The 15212-nt window shown below is 40.6% G+C and overlaps 2 protein-coding genes across 10 annotated transcripts in view; one reads left to right on the forward strand and one right to left on the reverse strand.

Annotated features, from left to right (window-relative positions):
- The window catches only part of abca2 (ATP-binding cassette, sub-family A (ABC1), member 2), an 80775-nt gene extending 71372 nt beyond the window's left edge, over positions 1–9403 (forward strand). For 2 of the 6 annotated variants that reach the window (XM_046385680.1, XM_046385681.1), the window contains 8 exons: positions 553–694; positions 1049–1183; positions 3473–3576; positions 3691–3783; positions 4070–4172; positions 5202–5339; positions 5425–5634; positions 6672–9402. In XM_046385680.1, coding sequence (XP_046241636.1) covers positions 553–694; positions 1049–1183; positions 3473–3576; positions 3691–3783; positions 4070–4172; positions 5202–5339; positions 5425–5634; positions 6672–6707 — 961 coding nt within the window. In that variant the 3' untranslated portion in view covers positions 6708–9402. The other 4 variants (XM_046385683.1, XM_046385682.1, XM_046385685.1 and 1 more) reach the window with 4 other exon arrangements.
- A 1811-nt stretch (positions 9404–11214) lies between these two features.
- paxx (PAXX non-homologous end joining factor) lies at positions 11215–14406 on the reverse strand. Of its 4 annotated transcripts, none has more exons than XM_046385687.1 (7): positions 14219–14406; positions 13812–13872; positions 13682–13731; positions 13324–13502; positions 13175–13225; positions 11659–11752; positions 11215–11566 (listed from the first exon to the last, which is right to left on the reverse strand). In XM_046385687.1, the coding sequence occupies exons 1-7, from the start codon at positions 14389–14391 to the stop codon at positions 11518–11520; spliced, it is 657 nt and encodes a 218-aa protein (XP_046241643.1). In that variant the 5' UTR covers positions 14392–14406; the 3' UTR covers positions 11215–11517. The 4 variants fall into 4 exon arrangements, with proteins under 4 accessions (XP_046241643.1, XP_046241642.1, XP_046241645.1 ...); XM_046385686.1 differs by having other exon boundaries at positions 13318–13502; XM_046385689.1 differs by lacking the exon at positions 11659–11752.
- Between the last annotated feature and the right edge of the window lie 806 nt (positions 14407–15212).

Here is a 15212-nt window from a genome sequence, read left to right on the forward strand (position 1 = left end):
AAGGATACAGTCATGCAATCTCTACTGATCTGTAGTAGAATAGTTGGCACTAAGGAGGTCAGTGACTTTTAATTTGGTACTGTAATATCACGATTTGCAAAAAGTTAGTCAACTGCGTGATGGATTTGCACCGGTTTCCTGTAAGAGCTGTTGTGTGAAACAGAAGTGCTGTCTTGTATAGAGCACAAAAAATATGCTCTGTTTTGCAGTCCCTAAGGAGAGAACCAACAATCAAGGAAACATATTTTACAAGTCATCCAATATTCTTTATGACTTCTTACCAGAATGAACTAAAAGCCTTTATTGACTGTAAACAGTGCAGTAACCACAATTGTTATAATATCACAGTAGCACCACATGAACTGTGTGTTCACAATAATACTGGCCAAGTTAGCTAGATGAGCCAGTTAGCTTAACACCTAGGAAGACTAATTTCTGTACAGGCCTAACCAAATCTTTTTCACCATTACAGTGGTACAATAAAGCAACTTAATGTCAACAATGACATTTCTTTGTGTGTGTGTTTGTGTGCGTGTGTGTGTTTGTGAACAGCATCCTGAAGGACCTGTTACGTGTGCAGCAGAGTATTGGCTACTGTCCACAGTTTGACGCTCTGTTCGATGATCTGACCGCCACAGAACATCTGGAGCTGTACACTCGCCTTCGTGGCATTCCCTGGAAGGACCAGGAGAGGGTCGGTCTCAAACATACATGCTCATACACACACATTCTTTCCCTACTGTGAGGACCATTATTGGCACAAAGCATTCCCTCGTCCCATACCTTAACCAGCTCGACTTTAGTCTTGTCCCAGGACGTGAACCTAAACCTAATTCTAAGCTTCTAGCAGTCTGGTTGCAGATACAATCTGGATATACTCAAAAAATAGATTTGACTGGCAGCTGGCAGTTCGAACAAGGCCTGTGTGAATAACTGTAATTCAAATCTGGTGCCAGTTTGTTATGTGGCGAGAACTCTTTACACAGCCTCTTCACCATAAAGAGATGCATCTCATCACAGACTGACATTACCTTTTACCCTGCTGTAGGTGGTGCAGTGGGCCTTAGAAAAGCTGGAGCTGTCCAAGTATGCAGACAAGCCTGCCGGCACGTACAGTGGGGGCAACAAACGCAAGCTTTCCACTGCCATTGCTCTGATTGGATACCCCTCACTCATCTTCTTGGTAAGATGTTGGAATGGATGTTTTATGCGCTGCACAAGGGCACTCTGAGATGGTATTAAAACAACAGCTAAATGTAAAATGTCACCAATATTTAATCTTCTAAAATGTTCCCATTAGAAGATGAACATAAAATGAATGTAATGACTCTTACAACAGTCTCCCCATGTGCACTGAGCATTCTAGTCACACATCAAGTCACACATCTAGTCAGTACTACAACAGCATATGGATCACTGGGGCTAAATCAATGGTGTGAAGCATAATTCTGCTTTCTTCGTGCTTGTGGCCATCATTCCTATTAGTATTAAATTTGCAGGTGAAAGTTATTTATTTAGCACCTCGCAAGAGCAAGTGGGGGTTTTAAGTTCTGATGCTAGCCCTTTGCAGAGGACCACAAGAAAGTGGGTGAGGAGTAGGGGGTTTCAGAGATGGAGAGATGCGAGTTCTGTGGTTGGGTGTACGTTGTGAGCCAGCTGCATGTGACTTTCACTTGTAAACAGCGAGTTACAGTTAAGAAGGCATACGATCGGGGTGGTTCCTGGTTATCTTGGTGCCATAGGCCAAACACTAACTGGCACCACTGAGGTACTGGCTTCAGTAAACATCTGGTCTGTATCATGCTCAACGCCATCTGTCATTTTATACCTTCAGATGAACTCACCTGTCTCCCTGTTATGGCTCATCCTAATGTATCTTTAATCACACTCAGGATATGATATAAAACAAAACCTGGTTATTAATATCGCTGCTTGATTCTAACATGATGCAGTTTCTGATCACCTGTGTAGAGATGTAGATGTAGAGACTCCTCTATGTCTGTGGCTGCCATACCTCCACATCTCAAGTCCCTTCATCAACACTAACCAGCCGCGTTCAAATTGTTTTCATCTGAATTAATTTCAAAATGGCTATTTTTGTTATTTAACTACTAATCATAAAAAAAAGTTGATATGGTAGTGGATGTTGCAATGTTTTCATACAACCGAACATGCAGTTGAACTTCAACCATATGGAGTAGCAAAAGCTGGATGTTCCAGCCTTTTTTTCCATGATTGTGATGTGATATATCATGTTGATCTGCTTCAGCAGTTAATTCCCTGGGCGTCCTGGTAGATCACCTGGTAGAGCATGTGCCCCATGTACTGGGGCTGAATCCTCTGTGATAGTGCTGGTTCAGTACCCAAACTTTGGTTCTTTACTACTTGTCATCCCCTCTTCCCCCCATTTCCTGTGATTCTCTGAGCTGTTCTATCAAAATAAAGGCTAATAGCTAATAACTATTTAATTTCCTCTGATGGCTTGTTAACTAGATATAATATGCCATTCTTGTTGATAATGTTTTGTATAGTGTCTTATAGTATATATAATATCCATGCCAAGGTGATGTCATCATGGCTCTGTTGCAGGAAGGCCTAGACAGGACAGGACATGAAATCAAGTGTGTCAGAAGTGACATGCTGTGGAAGACGTGAGGGAATAGGAAGAAAAAGAAACAGGCGGTGCAGCAGCTACAGGTTACAAGATCTAGGACCTCACTGTGGGAGGTGGGGGAGTGAAGCTGAAGAGGTTGAAGATAGGACGGGTGGTAAGCAAAGGAGTGAAGGAAAGAAATAAGCAGCAAGATTTGCCAAGAGGAGAGATTAGGGAGGATGTGGTCTGCTACAGGAAAGAGGATGAGTTTTAGCACAAGACAGAGGAAGAGAAAGCAGAATTTGTCTGCAGCCTCCTCTTAGCATGAGGTGTTTTAACAGTGTCAGTGAGTGAAAAGAGTGTCCGAAATGGATCAGGCTTCCAAAACATTTCCTCCTGTTCTTTGCCACCCTTTCACCTGGCGAACCTCTAAACTGGGCTATACCTGAACATAACATTGTACTGACCAAGCACAAGATCTGGGAAAAAGGAAGTCTGATGAAACATGAGCAGTCAGACGATCGGGTTGGAAATGAGCAAAAGAAAATGAAGGGGAACAGTAAAAACATTACAAACCCATCTACTATCATCCATTGCAGTTTACAGACCAACAGTTTTCCTGTTCAGTGACTCACCTTCAGTGACGTCACTGTATTCCCAGAGCTCCACTGTTATTTTCAGTGATTACCATTAGTATCATGTTATTACATAGACCCACATCGTAATAAACTGAAATGATACTGCAATGTATATTGATTTTGGTTTTGCTCCTGGGAAACTTTTGTTAGTTTAATGTGTAAATGGTAGAAGGGCAACGGAAACTGCATTGATAGCAAACTGTAAGAACTACTTGTATTGTTGGGGGGGGGGGGGTTCTAGGATGAACCCACCACTGGGATGGACCCAAAGGCCCGCAGATTCCTCTGGAATTTAATCCTTGACATAATCAAGACTGGACGCTCTGTAGTGCTGACATCACACAGGTGAGACACCTCAGTCCTCATGCAGAGGGATTCTGCTGAATACTTTTTTACTGCTGTCGCTTATTTTGACTTTTTTTTTTTTTTTTTTTTTTTTTTTTGTACTTTCCTCTGCAGCATGGAGGAGTGCGAGGCTTTGTGCACCAGACTAGGCATTATGGTGAACGGACGGTTTAAATGCCTTGGCAGCATCCAACACCTCAAGAACAGGTCAGGAGAAGTGATGTGATCTATACATGTGCTCTGCTCTGCAAACAAAACAAAGATATTTACAACTGCTGTCATTTTCTGGTACTTGGTATTTATGTAGCACTTTTTTTTGTTATACTTGATTCTTCATTGTTGTTGTCTTCTTGAAAAAGAAAGTGACAAAGTAACATCATGATCAAGCTAATTCTATTATTTTTCTGGCTACTAGCTGATGAGGAATAGAACTGATAATAAGTGGCGGTATGCACCTTGGAAGTTTGTTTTTATGCTTATGATCGTGTTCCAGGTTTGGAGATGGCTACATGATCACAGTGAGAACCAAGAGCAGCTCCAATGTGAAGGAGGTGGTTCGCTTCTTCAACAGAAACTTCCCTGAGGCTGTGCTAAAGGTGCATCACTCTACCCTCCTCTGTCCGTTGTACCTGTAAATCCAGTCAGTGAGCGCCAGCAACAGTAGAGAAGTCCAAAAGATCAAAACTTGATTGTGAAAAGGAACAACCAATCCTGTACATTATGTGTTCACGTTTAAGTAATTAAATGTGTCCAGGATTTTTCCTTTTGATCGTGGCAAGACATTAAGACACAGTGATTTGCCTGAGGATTAAAAGTTAATGCACAAGCTTTCTTTTCACATAGACTCATTTATTTATGTGTTAAAGTGAAAAATATTGCAATCCAGGTGACCACAAACACTGAGTTTGTGTACAGTAACATGGAAGATCGTCATGTCTTTACACGCTAAGATGTATGGTTGGATTGAACTTTGGTGTCAACAATGGATCATATGACCATTTATGTTACAAGGCTACCACTCAACATTACATCAACACCTTTGTAGTTTCCCTCAGCTCTGCTCTGCAGAGCTTTTTAGCCTCTTTAAGCTCATTGTTTTGGTTTTACAGGACACAATGTCACTGTAGTAGTTCAGTCCCTTCAGTTTACAGCTTGTTTCCTTTGTCTCCGAGTAGAAATAAAATCAATTAAGACGGATTTAAGATGTTATAAATACGTTCTCATGTTAATTTTCAATGTTTATGTTAACACACTCAAAACAGAGAGAAATTTGGGGGGATATCAATCTTTTTTCTATTCATACCTCTGTACTACTGCTGCACATACCATGAAATGCAGAGAAAAAGAGCCGTTCTCTTCTCTAAGAGGTGACAGTCACACAGTGATCATGTAAAAGGTCACATGACCTCTAATGGCAACAGTGTTAGGCCTACTGAAAAGATTAAAAAGTAACTAAGTTTAATGAGAATAAAAATGTTATATATATTACAAAAATAATAAGTATTAGTAAAGGTTAGTAAAGGTTGCTTCCAGCTGTTAAATCCCACCCCACGTCCTTAACAGTGCAGAGTGAAATTTGGTAAGTGCTTTAATTTGATTTGTTTGATCTGATTTCATGTTTGCAGGAGCGTCACCACACAAAGGTCCAGTACCAGTTGAAATCTGAGCGGATCTCCCTGGCTCAGGTCTTCAGTAAAATGGAGCAAGTGGTGGAGGTGCTAGGTATCGAGGACTACTCTGTCAGTCAGACCACTCTGGACAATGTGAGTCAAGGTGTAACACACTGCGTGTAGGAGATCACCAAGGAAAGGCTAAGAACATTAAATTATTCACTCTGTTCCCGCCAAGGTGTTTGTCAACTTCGCCAAGAAGCAGAGTGACAACCTGGAGCAGCAGGAGGCGTCGCCCCCCAGTGGTGGACCGTCCCCCCTGCAGCGCATCCTCAGCCTGCTAAAGTCTCGGCCGGCCAACACAGAGCTCAACGCTCTGATTAGTGAGGCGCCGGAGGAGCTGGAGAGCGATGATGATGAAGGACTCATCAGCTTCGAAGAGGAAAGGGTGAGTGCATCACGCCTTCATTTTTATTTTCATATATACATTTTTTTTGTATTTCTAGGAGCTACAGAATTACAATGGCACAGCGATACACAGATTCACAGCCGCCCTTCAGTGTTGAAATAAAAAGGACAAAAAATAGCATTAAACGCTCTTTTCCTTAGAAAAACAGTCAGACTTCCTGCCCGGTGATAGCTGATATCTTTAAAAAGGTCTGCAGATGGAGTTTTCTCAAGCTGCCACTGGGTGACAGTTTGTTTATTTCCAGGAGGTTGAAGTCACTTACATTCATTTAGGCAGATCTCCAAAATACTAGGTAGAGTAACAAAACACCAGTACAAAAACCCAGCGTCCTGGACCAACATAAGGGCAGTACCAAAATATGTGGGCATGATATACCAACACTCAGCTACGCTCTGTGCAGCGCCGAAGCCCAGTTAAATTGGATTTCTTCTGAGCAGGTCTAAAACAAAAATCTTCCTAACTCAGTGAGTCAGAGTTTCACAGCCACACTTCCTCAGGTATTTCAATTCTCTTTTGACTAATTACTAATTTAAAACTTCTGTAAAGTTGATGTTGTGGCTAAGATATCCTGACTTTCAAGCAAGTATGTGAGGCTCCACTGGGGTCTGTGCAATGTGAATGTTCTCATCAAAAGGTGTTTGCATAGGCTCTGTGCAGACAAGTGTATACCTCCACTTTCCACACAGCCACCCATGTAGCACCCACTTATCACCCATGTACACTGAACATCAACTCTGATGATGTTGATGTTCTACTTGTCTCTACTTGTCATCAGAGTTGATTTCCCAGAATTGGCAAAGCTCTTCCAGAGCCAAAGAGGATGTACGAGTGTTTTCACGAGCTGAGCAGTACCACACTGAACTTGTCGATTTTCTTTGACATCTAAAACTGTGGGTTGCTTCATTTTTATTTCATTATTGTTTGCTGCTGAAGTGTCACTGTTTAATGTTTGGAAACATCTTACAGATAAGCTGCAAATATGTGTGTGTGTGTGTGTGTGTGTGTGTGTTGGACAGGTGCAGCTCTCCTTCAACACAGACACTCTCTGTTGAAATGAGCCACTTAAAGAGCAGAGAGACGATGAGCGTGACAGTGGTGGGGAAACCCCAACCCATCTGTCTGAGCTCTGCAGTCTGGAGGGAGAACAGAGCTGCTCATTTATCCCTGAAGAGGACCAAAACTCTCTGCACTATGGAACATAGGACCAGTAGTTCAGTATTTCAGCCTCAAATTCTTCATCCCAGGAGGGACTGGGGTGGTTTAAGTCGGATCATGCAGACACAGGTGGAAAAGACATATGACCTGCAGAGCCCAGCCTGCAGCTCGAGACACAGCAGGAGAGTACTTGCATTTGGATTGAAGACTTTGTCCTTGAATGTTTCCATATTTATTTCCTTTCTTGAGAATGTATCTCACTATATGGCTAAGGGATACAGGCATTTTGGTTTGGTTGCACCCACTCCCTGCCAAAGGGCCTCATGTAACCAGAGTGGGCCCTTTTTACTGTACTGAACTAGACCTGCCTCGAGAGCATGTTGTGATGAAGTTGATTCCCAGTGGTAATGTAATACAATATATTTTTCTGTGGCGAGAAGAGTGATTTATTTTGGATATTCAAGCAGTTACAGGCGCGTGTGAATTATTTTGCACTAACAGAGGATTTAGTGAACTGTACCGCAGGAATGTGGACACGTGTGCACTTGATGTGCAGACATGAAGCAAGAGAATGTAGGTGGCATGGTTATTGTTCTGGTGGTGCCTCCCTTCTAATTTCAACTTGTTTTCACACTACATTTGGTTTCTTTTTACTGAATGCTCTCTTGTGTACTTTTAACATATCATTATATTGTGGACTCTGCCAAGAAGATCCTCTTATAAACCGGACACAGTGTACAACAATAATAATAATAATAATGATAATGATAATAATAAAAAAAATAATAATGATAATAATTACATTAGTAATAATAATGATAATAATAACTCCATCTCCAGTGAAGGTAATCAGCGTTCTAACTAGTCTGAAACTGAAGCGAACTCTGCTCATATTCTCTGACAATAACTGCACTACCATCACTGTGATACTAAAGGGAACTCTCAGCTCAGAATAATCTGTTGTTTCACTCGGGTACAGTACGTGTTTTATGATTTGCAGATGATCTTGTAATTTTTAATTGAATTTCGAGGAATGTGCAAAATATTTACAGAAACATGGATGTTTCTCTGTACGTTGGCATGTGGTTTTAACTGCTCTCTCTCTCTCTCTCTCTCTCTCTCTCTCTCTCTCTCTCTCTCTCTCTCTCTCTCTCTGAGAGTTTTGTGATAATTGAGTTGTAACGTGTCCTGTCAAAATAATTACTGTTTCACTACTTCTTTCACAGCTAAATGCATATTTGCATATTTTTGGTGATTATTATGGCACTGGTGGGCTGTTTTCCTACTTGAATTAAACAAGAAAACAAAAAAAACTGAATGTTGTAATTTCTTTCTTCTCCGAGAATGTAAAGGTGAAGGGAAGTTGGTTGTTAGAACATTTACAACACAATACAATCAAAAACGGGAACCTTAAAGAACATAAAGGTCCAGGGAGTAGCATATGTGCCATCTAGTGGTGAGGTTACAGATTGCAACCAACTAAAATCCTGCTGTCTCGCCTACCTCAGTGGTGGCTGCTGAAAACACAAAAGGCCCTCTCTAGAGACAGCTCTTGGTTTGTCCACTATGGGCTGCTGTAGAAACATGGCAGTGCAACATGAGCGACTGTGGAAGAGGACCTTTTACCTCTGTAGATATAAAAGGCGCGTTCTAAGATAAGATCCTACCACTGGACCATTCAGCCTTAAGATTTCTTTGAGTTCGATCATGATCTTTCTGTGATTGGAACACTTTGTTAAAAGAACAAAAAAAGAACATCTTGGAACCTAATGACACAAATTCTGAGAGGTTACTCGTCAACAGCAATCACAGGAGTTGCACAATCACAGAAAAATATTATTTAACTTTGCTCTGTATTGACATATGACTGTATTTTTGGGTATGTGAAGCATCATCAGTTTCTCCTTTGGACAAAACATCTGACGTTAACACTGAAGTGTGTGATTAAATTTCTTTTGTTTCGCTGTCACCCTCCAGTTAAAAATATGTTGTGATTATTGTTGCTTCATGCGGATGTTTAGCTTCACTTTGCACAGTGATGGTCTTACTCACTTATGCCCAGAGTACATTGACACAACAAGGCTGGGAAAGTTTTTTGTGCTCACCTCAAATCTCAGTTTAACAGGATAAGTTCGAAACTTTTCAAGACTTTCCTAAAATATTACATGCCTGTATGTGCACTGAATGAGGTTTTTGCTCACTGTAACAGATCCTGAGCTCCTTGGACAGGGCTGTGTCCAGGTTGGTAACAAGGGATTAGTGGGCCTTTGCAATTAATGCCCCCAGACTGTGGAAGAGCCTGCTTTGCTTGTATAAATTGTTGTATCTCTTTATTTTGGTGTTATTGGTCTTGTGTCATGTATTTGCATTATGTTGCTTCAGAGTTGTTTAATGTCATCTCATCTGTATTGTAGTTTAGTTTATTTAATTGGTTGTGCTATTGTGTATTTGCATTTTATTTTAACTTCTTGTTATCTGTATTTTATTTTATTCTTGCTCAAGCACCTTGTAAGCTTGTTACGAAAGGTGCCTTATAAATGCAATTTATTATTATTGTTGTTATTATCATTATCATTATTATTATTATTATTATTATTAAAGGCATATTGGTGTAAGAGGTGTGTATAAATGTCTTATAAGGTACAGCTAACATGAGACATCAGCAGTCAGAGTAGGACAAGCATCAATAGACAAATCCAATAAGTACCTCCCAAAAGCTAAAAGTCTACAAAGAACTAATCTTTTTATATACCACTCCCCTTTTAGGGGGGAATTTTGAACTGTAACTTTGGAAATGATCACTTGATCTGTCTAACTCTGACTGCTTTAATGTGTACCTATGAGCACACCACAACTATCTTAGTGCTAGTAATGGTCCTGTATGCAGCACGCATTCATAACGCTTTGCATCTACGTTCATAAACACGTAATGCTTTCTGCTGCACCATGTCAACAGTCAGTCAAGAGTCTTATCGATGCTCTTGGATGGTCACATCTATAATGTTATGGCTGTTGATGTAGTGCATCAGAAAGCATTATATGTCTTTACAAATGCATTTTAATACACTATGAATATCCACATAACTCATTATAGATGTGCTCTTAATATAAAGTATCACCATCATTTGTCCACTAAACAGCTTTGAAAATACTTCATTTTCTCATTCTCATTTCTCATTCCTTTACTTCTGTGATTATTACTGCAGTTTGTTTACTACAAAAACAATATTTTGTGAAACTTAATCTGTTGCGCATAGTGTCCTGATCATCCTATTTAGACAAACTTGAGAGCACCATGTGATCACGGAGTACAAGATTGTATTAGAGATGCAATGTGATCGTTTTTATCATTTTTAGCAGAAGCAATCCATTTCCACTGGATGAGCTGGACCTGTGGGCTATGCCACAGCAGTGGTTGAAAGTGGAAAGATGCAGAAAAATTACTCCATGCATTTATTACCCCCAGGCTGGATTATTATAACTCCCTTCTATCAGGCTACCCCAACAAGTCTATAAAGACTCTCCAGCTAATCCAGAATGCTGCTGCGTGATTACTCACAAGAACCAGCATGAGAGATCATATTTCTCCTGTACTGGCGTCCCCATATTGGCTAACTGTAAAATTCAGGATAGAGTTTAAAGTTCTTCTCCTCACATATAAAGCCCTGAACAGTCAGGCACCATCCTATCTTAAAGAGTTGATAGTTCCCTATAATCCCACCAGAGCCTTACGTTCCCAAGATGCAGGACTACTTGTGGTTCCTCGAGTCTTCAAAAGTAGATCAGGAACCAGAGCCTTTAGTTATCAAGCTCCTCTACTGTGGAACCATCTTCCGGTTTCAGTCCCGGAGGCGGACACCCCCTCTACATTTAAGAATAGACTTAAAACTTTCCTTTTCGATAAAGCTTATAATCAGGGCTGGCCTAGGCCGGCCCCTAGTTATGCTGCTATAGACTCAGACTCTTGCTCTCCTTCTGCACACATTTATGTCCCATTAATGCATGTTACTGACTCAACTTCTTCGTCGGAGTCCTTGTGCTTTCTCATCTCTCAGGTTCCCATGGATCGTGGTCGGACCTCCTGCTGCAGTCCTGCTTGAAACCTACTGCGATTACTACTGTTTAGTCATAATTTAATCCTTTTGCTACTCTGCACAGCTACTACCATTATTATTGTTACTACTATTGTTATCACCATAGTACCTTCTGTATACTTCATCATTATCATTATGTATAGTTACAGTATTTCTGGTATTATTGCTGTTGCTACACTCTCTGTTTGTGTGCTCCTTCTCTCAGTGCACATAATGTGTGACCTGCAAGGCTCTGAAATATAAGGAACTTCTTCTTCTTCAGCCTTTCTGGCCAGATGCAGGATAATACAATACAAAAAATGAAGTGCTATTCGTTTCAAACATTAATTCTTTATTTCCAGATGAAATTAACTAATATCACAAAATTTACAGCAACATTCAGGGCAGAGACCAAAGAATAAGACATTCATCACAATGACACATAATAAAATACCTTTAAAAATGATTATTCGGGTTTTCATGGCAATTGAGTTCATGTATCATACAAGCTGTGATGTTAAAAATATGCATTATACATTTCATAACGTTGTTTTAGTGGATTAAAAGACCATTTGCGGTTGGTTGTGCAGCAGCAGGGTGAGAAAACTGAGGAAAAAAAGTTCTGTTTGAAGGATCAGTCATCATCTGCATCATCAAAGGCCACGCCGGTCGCTCGCTGTTTCCTGCAACGACGGATGAAAAGCTGTTGGTTTACATGCACAGACATCACAATAATGTCGCTACTGTTCAGAGGTTAATGAGAGACACGTTGTACTTTTTAGTTCCTGGGTTGATGAGCGAAGTTCCTAAAGGACGTTTCTTCACCGTCACTGACGGAGCACAGTTCTGCTGCTGCCGAGGCTCAAACTCTGAGGGAAAAACATCATGAGCTGTCCAACTGAAGCACCAACAACGACGACAACTTTATTTCACGGGTGAGCTCTGCAGATAGGCGATATCTGTGTGTCCCTATTTGATTTTGTTTCATCAGCCTGCTGTCACGCGATAACAACACAGCCGACTTTTCACTGATGAAGACTGCAGCTGAAAGTCCCAAACAGGTCAGTACGGTATGTGGACTTTTTGCCAAACAATTGTTTCCTAGATCAAGAATCAACTTTCGCTTTCATATTTATGAAATCTTTATAATGCTGCCTAACATATATATATACTGCACATGCTAAATTTCTGTTAGTGTAGCAAACAACATAACATTATGATGACTTGGTTAACAAGCAGAAGAATGACAAATCTTATAGAAGCTACCAGGGCTGGGCAATACACAGAATCATTTCACTGAATTCAAATTGTTCTTTCTGCACGATGTGTAAAATGTCAATATAATGAAAAACCATTAAATATTTGTTACAATCTAATTATAAAGAGAAGAATCTTTGTCTGTCCTGTGAATATCTGAGTCTACAACTGATCTACTTGAAGAAGAAGAATCACTTTATTGACAGTATATATATTTTTACATACACACACTGAATTCGTCTTCTGCATTTGACCCATCCTTAGTTGAACACACACATGCAACATCTGGCAAATTACATGCAGTGAAACACACACAGGAGCAGTGGGCAGCATCAAGCGCATGGGGAGCATATTGGGGGGGTTAAGTGCCTTGCTCAAGGGCACATCAGCCTTCCCACTCTGCAAAGTATTACTGGGTTCAATATTAAACTTCGAATAAGCTGAAGTGTACATTGCTCTTTGCAAAGCCACCACACTCCAATTTCATAAATGTTTGTTCATCTTATTAAAAAAAATAAATAAATTTGAGCTGCTGCTCTAAAGTTAACTTAATATCTAATGTCATCTATTGTTGCCATTCAGGCTTTTCACATTTTCTAATTACTTTAACAGCTGTGTTTGAGAGAAAACGGCTTACAGACTATAACGTGTTGTTACTGTTTGTAAATTGCTGTAAATTTTCCTTGCTTCACACTGATACAAAAAACACATTCGCCAGCCGTTACCTTAACTTCATATTACTGCAGTGATAAAAATAAATCCATATCATAACCATTTGATCATTATGCACAGAGCCATGTAGAGTGAGGGTGCTGGTTATACCTGACTTAAGTTTTAATGTTACAGTTCTGATAACTCTACACAGTCAGTGCTGGAAAGCCAGAGGGCAAGCAATCAGCCCGTACTGAAAAGGGACGAGTGTGGAAGACAACAAGAAAACTGTAACACAAATGTGTATGTATATCACAGGGTTCCGGACATATACATGAGCCAGAGGAAAGGACATCCTGTGGTACACAGCTTTAAAGACATACCTGTGGGCCGTCTTTGGTGATTTTTCACTGGACTGACGGAGGTTGATCCACCTGGGGGGGGAAGGATGACAAATCACAGTTAGATGTGATACCATAAGCTCTCATATGCTCAAATCCCACAGCAATGTGTCAGAATAAAGCACATTTACTGTCAGTCTGAGTGAGGCTGTCAGCCATCCTGAACAGCAGCTCCTTCAGCTGAGCTGTGGCCTGTTGCCCTTCCAGTCTGGACAGGGTGACCCTTGGGTCACCTGCACTGGAGCCCACGTGGAGCTCCACACCTGACTCATGCTCCACAACAGACACGTCGCCGCTACCGCAGGCTGACCTGAGCAAAGACAGAGGAATATTGATACCCAACGGTGGTTCCATGATCACATTCACACACTGACATGTGGGAGCTGCTCAGTACTCAGTATGCCCTGCTGCTGCTGCTGGCTGTGCAGCTTCACTGGCACCACTTATTTCTACTAGGAAAAATTCAAGCTCCGTAAAGTGTCATCTCACCTGAGTTTTAGGATATAATCCTCTGTAGATTTCAAGGCAAACGTCTGTCTCTAAACAAACAGGTGTAGTTACAACCAATGCCACAGCAGGAACAAAGTCAGTAAGTGAAAATCATAAAAGTGAAGCTTACAAACTGGTTCAGCGTGTCCTCGGTGTACTCTGTGCTCCAAACACCAGCTGCGTCTGTCAAGCTACGGCAGATGAAGAAAACAAATACAAACACATGTTGGTCTCAGTAACTTTAAGGGTTCCTGACAAGCTTTTACAAGTGGGCAATGGGCACAGGATGGTCTCTTAGCCTGTGCTGCATCACACTACTTGTGTGAAAATGTTGGATTATCGCTGATGACATCGTCATAAAAAGGACACCAATACTTGACTTTACATCTTGTTTAACACTATGTTCAAATACAGACTTTCTGTTCCTGATGAGCACTGAAATAACAAGCTGTCTGCCTTAAACGCAGATTGGTTTAGCAGGTGGAAACACGACTAAGGTCACTTTTTTGTGTATTGTTAACGCAGTCATCGACTCACCAAATACGAAAAATTCCGTTAATTCTATTTGTATAGCATATGTATTTCGACTGGCTCTTTTTGTCCAACACAGTACAGTATGACGTTTGGTTTATATCCATGTTTCTTTCTACACTTAAAAAGACTTCTTCTTGGACTTCTTTTGTGTTGTCTTCTTGTTCTTGCCATCGCATTGGCGGTGGGCAAACAGGCTTATGGAAACATTAGCGCCTCCTGTAGGACTGGAGTATCGCGAAAATAAAGAAGCGGTCAGCGTCACACTTCAGACAAACGTGGCCCAAAGCACATTTGTTTGCACGTATGTGACTCACATCTGACACAAACCACACTGAATATGAGCTTTTCGATTCTGTTTGGAGTCACTTTCATTTGTTGTGGTCAGAACTGGTGGTGAATTGATGTGCTTTTCCTCCCTCTGAGCATGAATACATTACTGTTACAGCACAATTCATCAACTGTCAGCAGTGAAGAGCAAAACCCAACAGGGAAAGAAGCTTCAATCTTGCCACGACAAATTATTCTGCACCACTATGCTATTAAAGTTAATGATGGACTGAATGTAGCCATTGCTCCCTTTCTAAATAAAATTCCTTGTGAAAAGAGGGCTTGAAAAACTTCAAAATTCAAATAATGCTCACATAAAGACAGCCAATCAATTCATGTACAACTATTTGAATTATTATTATCTATAACCAAAAGTGCTTCTAAAATGACCTACCAGCCTTAAAGCTTTAAAGCATTAAAAAGTTGTATTCTAATGTGCTTTTCAGACTCCACAATATAAGATTATATTTTATATCAATGAGAATGAAGCAAACTCGACATAATGTCAGACTTAACAGGATGGTCTGAGCTGGTGGAAGCTCAAATAAACATCAGCCTGCAGAGCTACGTTTCATGTACTACGTATTATTTGTCTGTTTATTCATTTTCCCAGCCCCTCCAGTACCCTGACACATTTATCTTTATTGTCTGGCTCTAACATTGCACATGA

The sequence above is a fragment of the Scatophagus argus genome, chromosome 4 (genome assembly GCF_020382885.2).
Source record: "Scatophagus argus isolate fScaArg1 chromosome 4, fScaArg1.pri, whole genome shotgun sequence".
Taxonomy (NCBI): Eukaryota; Metazoa; Chordata; class Actinopteri; family Scatophagidae; genus Scatophagus; species Scatophagus argus.